The sequence below is a fragment of the Beta vulgaris genome, chromosome 4 (genome assembly GCF_026745355.1).
Source record: "Beta vulgaris subsp. vulgaris cultivar EL10 chromosome 4, EL10.2, whole genome shotgun sequence".
NCBI classification, from domain to species: Eukaryota; Viridiplantae; Streptophyta; class Magnoliopsida; order Caryophyllales; family Amaranthaceae; genus Beta; species Beta vulgaris.
In genome coordinates this window covers 57,994,555-58,005,558 of record NC_079205.1, presented here as the reverse complement: position 1 = coordinate 58,005,558, position 11,004 = coordinate 57,994,555, and the positions used below count along the sequence as shown (strand labels likewise).

Here is an 11,004-nt window from a genome sequence, read left to right as displayed (position 1 = left end):
TTTTCTATAAAAAGATTGTGAAATGTTCCCAAATTTTATTATGAAAAAAAAAGATGGAGCCATGGCCCATCATATATTTTCCCTATTTTAAAAAATTGTATGGAACATCTGAAAAAATAGAGGAGTTATAAGTTCAAACATAAAATACAACCACATAAATTGTAAAGCATGGGTTAAGTGTTAAGATTGAGATTTAAGGATCTAGATGAAATCTAACACGAGAAAAAAAATCTTTAAATCATACACAATGGGTTAAAAAATACATTTTTAGGGGCTTTTTTTTTTTACACATGTATTTCCGTGCATTCTTGGTTATATCCTTATTATATTTTTTTCTTCCAAGTTATACTGGTAAATTTTATTTCGTTTTATGTTGGACCTCTCAATTAAGTTTTCAATTAGTTTATTTTCTTTATTCTTTAATAATTTGGACAAAGTATTACTCCCTCCATTTCATTTTAATCTACACACTTTGACATTTTACATTATTCACAAATTTCACTTTGACCATCATTTGTGATTTATACGCGGATGAAGATATAGTCATGTGAGATCTTGTTAGATTCATCATAACATGTATTTTATTGATGTATTTTTTTAAAATTTTTACAAATACAAAACTAAAGATATATATCCTCAAAATTTTTACATTGACATGCGTAAAAAGTGTAAGGTTGTAGATTAAAACTAAACGGAGGGAGTAAAAGAGAAAAAAGAATTTTCAATTAAACTAGTGGAACAACAAACTTTTTGTGTTAAAATTTGAAACTTACCATGAAGTAAACAACATAGCACTTCATCCTACCAATACCATTGAATTCCTAACCTTTATATTCCATCTTAAAATACCTTATAACTACCCAATATTATCTTTTAACAAATTATAAATACATCATATATGCTCCCTAAATTACGTCGTAGTAAGAGAAAGAGAAACAAGCGAAAGCTCAACTTCTCAAAACTTTCAGCAAACAATTCATTCGGTATTAATCAAATCTAGGGTTTCTGCTTAACAGGTAATTTCTACTCATTTCATATATGAATTGCTCATCCTTTTAGCATTCTGTTTAGTTCATCGATTCATTGTATTATGTTAACATTTACAGTTTCATTAAATGATTCAATTTACATTTAATTAGGCTTTTTCCGCAACTTTTACCTTAATTTTGAAACTTCGCTTCATTTTTGGTTATTTGATTGAGATATGCTGTTGTTGGATTTAATTTCAGGCGTGTGTTAGAATTTTTATTGGTAAAGTTGGAATTTTTTTTTGAAGATTGGTTAAGTTGGAATTTTTATTGTCATTTAATTGGGGAATTTTCGTGTTGGTGAAAGCTGAGTGAGTGAGGGGAGAATTGGAGGGGTTGAATAAGCAGATGAGTGCTGCTCCAAAAAGGGGGGGACACGAGGAAGGTGTTCATTCGTCGTCTTCCTCGATGCGCCCGGGCTTTGGGGGTGAGGAGGAGGAGAATACTGGCTTTCCAAGGGTTAGTTTTGGGACAGTTCAAGAGTCTAGACCTGGGTTGATACCCCGTCCGGAGTCCCGTGATGGGGAAAGAAGATCCCCTTTGCATTCGATGTATAAAATGGCGTCTTCTATGACTGATTCGCCACAGGTTAGCCATCCTGTTGTGGGTCCTGAAGTTAGGACAGAATCAAGGGATCCCAAGGATATTAGAGAAAACAAGGGTGTGGAGAGTAATAGAGATATGAAAGTTGATCAGAGAGAGGTGCATCATCATGTAGTCAAGGCTGAAAAGGAGAGTAGGTTGGATGAGAGTAAAGAAGGGAAATATGAAAGAGAGGGTCGTAATGATTCGAAGAGTGAAGTAAAAGTGGAAAAGGATGTTTATGGAGTGGCAGGGAGTCATCCCAATTGGAAAGAGCAACATAGAGGGAAAAAACATCCTGATGTTCCAGGTGGTGGTGGAATGACTAGCTTTTGGATGAATGCTTCTCAAATGCGTCCCAAATATGACTCTACAAGGGATGTTTCTGTGCCTTTCCTTCGCACAGAAACGAATGAGGCTGTAGGAGAGAATAGAGTTGATCTTAAAAGTGACGAGAAGTACAAGGACAAGGAGAGGAAGCGGAAAGAAGGGAAGCACCACGATTGGCCAGATAGTGACAAGGACAGGAATGATCATAAGAGTAATCCACAAGTTGGTGGTAGTAGTAATAATGATTTCAAGGAAGTAATAAGAGAAGAGAGAGAATCTGAGCAGTGGGGGAAGGAGAGAAAAGATACCCTGAAAGAGAAGGAAAGACCCAAAGAAAGAGAAAAAGATCATGTTGACAGGGAAGGTCGGATTGGTGGGGAGAAAGAGGCTCATCAAAATGAGAAAGAGATAGTAGATAAACCATCTGTACCAGAAAATTTTGCTTTGGAACAGAAGAAACCAACTGAATCTTGGAGAAACATGGAAAGAGAAGCTAAAGAGAGGAGGAAAGAGAGAGATGGTGACTTAGAAGGAGAAAGGCCTGAGAAGCGAAGTAGGGGCAACGATAAAGAGCTGGTTGAAGGAGGTGCTGATGTTGATGGTGCTATGGACAGGGAAAGAGATGCCTTTAGTTACGGGGTGCAGCAGCGGAAGAGGATGCTTCGTCCGAGAGGAAGCCCCCAAGTTGCTAATCGTGATGGACACTTAAAGTCTCGTGGTCAAGATGGAGAAGGGTAAGTCCTGTCCTTTATTTGTGTATGCATTTATCTCTTAGCTTGTTAGTATAGGTTTCAATTGCTCTACTGGTGTTATGCTTGATATAGATGCTGTGCGATTGGTTTTGTGAAATGTGACTTAAGGGTTGTTGTTTTTAGTTTTTTTTTGGTAGTTTACTAGTTTAGTACTTTAGTATGATTGATCTGGTATAAAAATGTAGTATGATTGATCAAATTTATAAATTTGGTGCGATTATATTGTGATGTCAGGCCAACTTGACTTAGTGGTCTTACAATAATGCTGACCCTCCTATGCTTTCTCTGCAGGTCTCAAGGTATGCTAATTTGTTGCTGTTAAATTTGGATGATGAGAGCCTCTTTTCTCTGCCAGTCACTTTAGCATATGCCATGCCATGCTGTTTCTTGGTGCCCTCTTTCCCCCTTTTTTTTGCCTTTGAGTGGCTAATATTTATGTGCAAATGTTGACTGAAATTTGCATTCCTGCTGTTGGTGGGATCTCTCTGGTTAGCTTATGATAGGTGTTTTTACAAATTGGACATACTTATAATTCATGCAATTTGGGTCTTCCTAGGACATCTCATCATAGCCAAGGGATTAGGGATGTACTTGTTCATCAGTGTCAATCTGTCATCATTACATTTGCTGCTGATTTGTTACATAGAAAATTTTAATGTGATGAGTCTATGGTGGCATAGAAAGCGATTAACTTTTGGCCTTTTGGGCAATATCGCCTATATGTTGTCTTCTTATGGTCTGATTGAGTTTCCTTAATGACATAGCTGTAATGTAAAATATGTGAACTTTTTTCCCCCAAAATAGAACTACTGGAAAGGTAAAATTTGAGAAATAGTACTAGCATAGTTGCAGGCAGTCTCTTCTTGGTTCTAACAGCATAAATATTGCTTGACATCTTTTCAATTCGTTTGGCCAATATCCACTGAACACTTAAACATTAGTCTTTATTCTGTGTCCATTATATCACATTGCCTGACACAGATGATGTATTTTTTTTTGGTTCAAGATTATCATGTTTGGATTTATAAAATTATGTTGCCTTTGATCTTCATTCCCATATAGCCTCTGAACTTTCTCTCGCAGGTAAACCCGAGGTCTCAACTATTTACAGAGTTGGTGAATGCATGCAAGAATTGACAAAATTGTGGAAAGAATATGAATCATCTCAGGCTGATAAAAATAGCGATAATTTATGTAATGGCCCTACTCTGGAAATCAGGCTTCCTGCTGAACATGTCACTGCAACAAACCGTCAAGTAAGTTTGTGCCGAATTTTTGTTTACTTAAGTATTTACAAGGATCTAGTGTTCGCTCTTCATTTTAATATCTGGATTAATGAGTTAAATCTTACTGGCTTTTGTGATGGAAATATTAGGAATGAACTAATTACTATCTGATTTATATAATGATCCTATCTTGCTGCATTTGGAACATAATGCTTTCTTGTAATTCCTAAACTTATTTTTCTGATTGTTAATTGAGTATGTAAATTTTGAATGGGCAGATAAGTGTGTCATAGTATGTTATTTTGAATGAGCATTACTAACCAAATATCCTTGCTGATCAGTGTGTCATAGTATGGAAATATCAGCTGGCATATTTGGTTAGTAATGCTCTCGATGATAACATATTTCTCTGGATTCGTTCAAGCTGTCGAATGATTTGCTTAATTGCCCTTAACATAAATATCCTTTATCAAATTGGAAAGGTGCCTACTAACTTATTATTGTTTGTAAACTATAGTATTCTCTTTATTTTTTGAGAATATGTTATGCTGGGAACCCAAAATTTCTTTTTCTAGCGATATGTGCTCATAAACATGCTTTTGAACAGGTAAGGGGTGGACAGCTTTGGGGAACAGATATATATACTGATGACTCAGATCTTGTTGCCGGTATGTGCTTTATTAATATTAATGAAGCTTCAAGATGTTTCTACATTTTAAGTAGACATGTAACATGGAAACATTGCCTTCTAGTTCTCATGCACACAGGTTATTGTCGGCCCACAGCATCTCCCCCTCCAGCAGCTATTCAAGAGTTACGTGCAACTGTACGGGTTCTACCTCCACAAGATAGTAAGTCAAGAGACACTTAAACTTGTAATTCTATATTTCACATATTTAAAAATATTCTCATATTGCCATTTTGCGAAGGACCAGAATTATACTTTGTTGGAAATTGTCTTCCATATATGTCTGGTGGCTTCACCTGGTTATTTAATTTGCGAAATGTATGCTTAACATTCTGTATGGGATAATTATTGGTTGAAATACATGTGTGGTGGTGTAAATCAGGTCAGACCTTTGACTTGGGATTGAGGAGAGCTATGCCCTCGCTTTATAGTTTCATTAGAGTTTCACTTTCCACCAGACTGATGTAGATTAGTTGCATAAATGTATGTGATTAATTTCTACCTAAAAAATGCTTTGGAACTAAAGGTTCATCATGCTTGTGCTGAAATTGAATATATATTGCCTTCTTTACTTGTAGGTTCCTTTACTATTTGGAGGTAGAACTAGGAAAGGTTAGATCACTGGAGAACTATTGAGATCAGTTATCTTGATGCTTTTGTAATTTACCTTCACTTCTAAGGGCAATCATCTAAGTCTCTAAACATCTCTAATATCTTCTAACCCTTAATTTGCTCACATGTGGGTTTGGCACGGAAGTCAAGAGTAGTAATAATAGTAGATTCAAACTCTTTGGGAGTAGATATAGGGAGAAAGTGTTTGGGTGGAGAGAGCAAAAAAGTTGATGTGATGAAGAGTAAAAGTATTAACTAAATTGTCTTTATTTCAAGTTAGAAGTTGGGAATATTTATGGGATTGTCCAAAAAGGAAACTATGAACAAAATAAAGGGATGAAGAGAGTATCTCATTTTTGAATATTTCTAAAAGTTTCCAGCTATAATCCTGCAAACCAAGGACTACAAATTTTAATGGAGTAAATTTCTCCGGTTTCACACAATTATACTTATCAAACATTTACAGGTACAAATTTGTTGTTTCTATACACATGATGTTATGTGGTACAAGATTATCAGTGCTGGAGAAACTTGGCTCACAAACATGCTACTTTTCACTAGTTTCTTGCAGTTCTTCTTTACTTTTCCTTGGTGTTGCTCGAAATCCGAACAGAAGTAGTGTTATGACTTGTGCGGTATATTTTGTACTAAAGGCTCATTAGCATGTTGTTTGTGAAATTTCTGCTTACTTTTATCAAGTGTTAAGTCAGACGATTCATGTCATAGAATACACCTATTTTTTATTGTACAATTTTGTTAAAAAGTAGTGTTATAATCTTCTTGTTGTGGGAAATGTTGCTTCACGTGCAAAGGTGTCAAGCATGCATGGGCATAAGTTGATTTTAATTGAATATTTTCTCAATATCACTTCAGTTACTAAACAAGAGTGACATGCAGCAGAGTTTTTGACCACAGAATACATGGTTGGAAGTTTGAAGTTTGGCTGACATATGCCTGCTGGATACACTTGGTTTAATAATGCTGCGGGTTTTGAGTTGTAACTTACAGTGTCTCATACCTTCTTTCACTTTCTCCGCATCCTTGTCTGTCATATCTGCCTTTTTCTTCCAATTTCAACTCAAATCTTTGTCCTCCCTTCCAATGATACTAGTCATTGAGAATAACCAATCCCTTTTTCTCTCTTAAGATAGAGAAAGACCTTCTATTCTGGACAACAGAGAAACATCCTCCGGTCTTGATACAAAGATGAGGCATGTAGATATCTTGAACATGAAGTAGTTAACTAGTACGAACATCAGAAAATTGGTAATTGCTGCAGATATGTTGTTCTGATAAATGCTCATGCAGGTTTAAAAGCGTTGTCAATTTTGTGCAAGAAAAAGTCTGCTTGCTGCTTGTTTTATTCATTAGGCCCAAGGAGTTTGTTTCTTGGTAGTTTTTGCATGCTTTGTCAATGGGATATCAAACACATTGGCTATCTATTTCCCAGTTTGGCCCTAATCAGCTTAAACTAGCCATTCTTATTCTGTTTAGTTGTGTATTTTATATTGTCCTTTGATAAGTAAACTTGCCATTTCCTGAAGGTTATGTGTCTACTTTGCGAAACAACGTTCGATCTCGTGCGTGGGGAGCTGCAATTGGCTGTAGTTATCGTGTTGAACGTTGCTGTATCATGAAGGTGATATTTTGCTGCAATCCCTCTTATTTCCTGTTCCCATAATTTCAAGTAGTTCTACACTTTGTTTCTTCCGTTTGGGATTTTCAAATTCCCTCCATATTAAGAACTTTGACCATGGTTTTGCACATTTAGAAAGTGTATAAGGGGGTGGTGTTAAGAAGTGGAATGGGAGCACGGCAAACTTAAAGGCATCTTTAACATGTTTTTTTTTTTGGAGAGAAAAAGGCATCTTTAACATTATTAGACTTGGTTCTGAAACGGAAATTAGGGATTAAAATTAATTTGGAAATTTTAGTCTGAAAGGAATTCAATTTTTTATTTCCCTATTCGATAATTAGATTCCATCTAAATCGATATCTTGTAGTTGTGGACGAAACTCCAGCTAAAGATTTTCTATTTAAGTCAAAATATAACTAGAAAATGGATTCTATTAATCTCTTCACAAAATCATCTATTTTAGTTAATTATCTTGACTAAATGAATTCTGTTGATATCTTTCTTAATCAAAAGATTTCCTAAATGAAATATCAGCTAAAAGATTGTCAATATGAGTTTAATATCCAGTGAGAATGTATGCTGCAATCTTGCCTGTTCTTTCCTTGATGAGAAACGAAGTTTGGTCTCCATAGTAGGGGTACTAGGAATCTAGGATAGTACAATGGAAACAAGGGAGGAAGGAACATTGGTAGGGATTGAATTTATTATAGTAGTTGAATATCTGTACTTAGAGTTTAAACATTAGATCCCCTTGGTCTAAATTTCAGGCTTGTGGTTGGTAAGATCTTGGTCTCCATGTGTCCAAAAAACAAGAAAAGAAATAAAGATCTTGGTCTCAGTTATATTTACTTTAATGGGTTTTATGGTTATATACTTACTGTATATTATTTCAGAAAGGCGGTGGAACCATTGATCTTGAACCTTGCCTCACGCATACATCTACAATTGAGCCTACCTTGGCTCCGGTTGCTGTGGAGCGCTCAATGACAACTAGAGCTGCAGCCTCGGTAACTTCCAATTTGTGTTTTCTCCATGCATAATCTTATTAAATGCAAATAAACTTGATTTTGCAGCATTAGAATCGTTTACTGTCATTTCATAGCACAATGATATATCTGTCCCTTACCTTAGTTTTCTACTTTTATAAATGGTGAAACAGATTTGTTGTTCTTACCCTATATTATTTGCTCATTTTTCATATGTAAGCATTTCCAATCATAGATTTAGGTTTCAGTCAATTATATTTTGTAGATGTTCCATGTTAAATTGATTTGTTTATGTCTGCGGAAGGTTCAAAAATCCATTATAACTACGATGCCAACCATGATAACAAACAAAAGGAAATATTAATAAAATCTAAAATAGTATAAAAATTGTGGGTAGTCACTAATTAGCTATCACTTTTTCCCCCAAGAATACATTTATGGATAGTTTACTTGCATTTTTATGATTATTTATGAGGTCAAAAACCTTAAAAACACTAACGTAGATCAAAGATGTAGATTAAAGCATTGTAATGGTTATTGCTGAATACCAACCACTTAATATATATACAAGGATTCTAAGGATTTGATCATGAGATTTATGGCATTTAAGGTCTCAAGTCTTAACCTGAACAATCTTTCTAGTGGGCTGAGGTTTGGTTGGCTGGTTATTGAGCACACTGTTCAACTATTCAATTGATATACGTAGTATGTGATCATAGGATAAATTACAGAATTAGAAAGATAATGAGACTTCTTTTGATCCAATCTTTGTTCATGATCCACTATGAAATCGTTCTTGTCATGGCAATGTGATCAGTTGGCTGCTTTCTCTAATTGACATGTTACCGTTATGTGATGCATAAATGTTCATTCATGATATTATGATATGATGATCGTCTGGCTTATTTTGTTCTTGTCTGAGGAATAGGCTGAACATCTGAGAACTCTTAATCTGTTGATCTTGTCGAGTATTATTGTTTTGATTAGTTACTATTTCAGAATGCATTGCGGCAGCAAAGGTTTGTACGGGAAGTCACAATTCAATACAACCTCTGCAATGAACCTTGGTAAACCATCTTACCTTCACAATACAGTGGTGTCGTGTGTGTGTGTGTGTGTGTGTGTGTGTGTGTGTGTGTGTGTGTGTGTCCCCTCACTGGTCAGCAGGGTCATTTATGATGTCCTTTTTGTTCATTTTCCAGGATCAAATATAGTATTAGTATTGTAGCTGATAAGGGCTTGAAGAAGCCCTTGTATACATCAGCACGCCTGAAGAAGGGAGAAGTTCTCTATTTAGAAACTCATTTGTGCAGGTAATATGTTGTCAATACTAGTTCTTCTATGAGCATTCTTATTGGTCAACGCAGGTTTTTAGTTGTATCATTTTCATGGCATCATTAAATCTTCTGATGAACTCATAACTGGCGTAGTGCCCTACCTCTTCGGTTGCCGGTTTGTATAATTTGGTTGACAATATTTTTTGTCATGCAATGAGTAAAAGAATAACCAATGTTGCTGCATTCTTTACTTGTTGTGGTTTTCCATGTGCAGGTACGAGCTCTGCTTTACAGGCGAGAAGATTGTTAAAGCCTCATCTGTCTCACAGACACATGAACCGGAGTCGGATAAATCCCAGAACCATGTTCAATCTGCAAACGGTGAAAGAAATACTGCCGAAGGTGATAACATGGTTGTAGACATGTTCCGGTGGTCGAGGTGTAAAAAGCCCCTTCCACAGAAGTTTATGCGAACAATTGGGATTCCTCTGCCTGTTGAACATGTCGAGGTACCTATCCCTTGTATTTCAGAAATATCATTTTTGCGTGTCTAGTTTGTGATCATACAGTCCCTCTATTTGTAACTAGTTTCAACATTAGTTTATTTGGAAAGGGCTTTCCACCTCTATATGACATAGATGCCTTTTCCACCTCTTTATCTCTTTGCTCATCAAATGGGTTCCTAAAAACTTGTGCCATTATTAGAAAACAGGGGAAGCACTTATAATTTTTAGATGGGATGCTTGCTTCAGTTGGATGATGACCTTTTCGCATGGTTGTATTCAGGCCAAGCCTGAACGCGTGAAATTAAGCTCTTTCCTTTTCAGCTTCCATCTTGACCTCAAGTTTTGGTGTATTTCACTTCATGATCTATGCTTGAGGTGACCTGGAATGGCCCATCACTTGCTGCTTAGAGCAACTCGTTCTTGCAGGAAATACAAAAACTTCCATAAATAGTCTCAGAATTGTTTATATGTCTATTCGTGTACCTTCAGATCGTGATCTGTTCACAGAGTTTGCTTCCTCTTAGATTGTTGTTTGTTTCGCCTAGGACTTCAAAGATTAGACGACTGTCTCTAGTTGCATCTTTGAAAACACAAATAACTGCACTATTATTCAGGGTTGACAAATGGATCATTAGGGTTGGGATCAAATCTTATTTGGGTGTGGTCTCATCTGGTATAGGGTTTGGTCATTCCCTCTTTAAGTTTATTATGTTAGATTAATTATTTTGATCATATTTTTTATTTCATGGGATAGGTCAAAGTCAGGGTATCTGATTTCTGGTACAGTTTAGGTATTGGGTCAGAATATTTTTGATTGGTACAATTTTGAGAACACAAATAAGTATAGTGTTCATGAAGAGGTATCATGTTATCACTTTTCATCATGAAAATTAGGGGCCTACACCCCGTTTTTTTGAGAACTCATTGTTCAGTGCATGCTAAAGGCTTGCCTTCTTTTCTTACTTCTTTCTTATCAGTTACATGCTCTCCTTTTCTTTTGGCTGCTACAACAGGTATTAGAAGAAAATCTTGATTGGGAGGATGTGCAGTGGTCTCAAACCGGTGTCTGGGTCTCCGGAAAAGAATACCCGCTTGCAAGGGTGCATTTTTTATCTCCAAACTAACCACTTCCTCTTTTTATCTGGGGTTAATCTGGGGTTGAAGTAGTCAATATTATATATAGGGGCTGTTATATATTTAAGTTTATGTAATGAGAAACTCCAATCCCCAGTTTTATGTTGATCTTTAAAGTATTATCTGTATTGTTCCAGTTTCCATGGCATCTTTTGTTTTGTATCACTATAAACATTCTGAGTATATTAATACTCGAAGAGGCTAATAATAATCTAAATGGTTTGCAACATTCTGCTGAACGATCTCT

At 35.9% G+C, this 11,004-nt stretch overlaps 1 protein-coding gene across 1 annotated transcript; it reads left to right on the top strand.

Annotated features, from left to right (window-relative positions):
- Positions 1–856: 856 nt before the first annotated feature.
- Positions 857–10,986, top strand: LOC104890503 (hypothetical protein). Its single transcript, XM_010676012.3, has 12 exons — positions 857–1,016; positions 1,230–2,674; positions 2,984–2,991; positions 3,776–3,948; positions 4,526–4,586; positions 4,671–4,769; positions 6,763–6,857; positions 7,748–7,861; positions 8,840–8,907; positions 9,043–9,153; positions 9,392–9,626; positions 10,637–10,986. The coding sequence occupies exons 2-12, from the start codon at positions 1,377–1,379 to the stop codon at positions 10,745–10,747; spliced, it is 2,373 nt and encodes a 790-aa protein (XP_010674314.2). The 5' UTR covers positions 857–1,016; positions 1,230–1,376; the 3' UTR covers positions 10,748–10,986.
- The last annotated feature ends 18 nt before the right edge of the window (positions 10,987–11,004 follow it).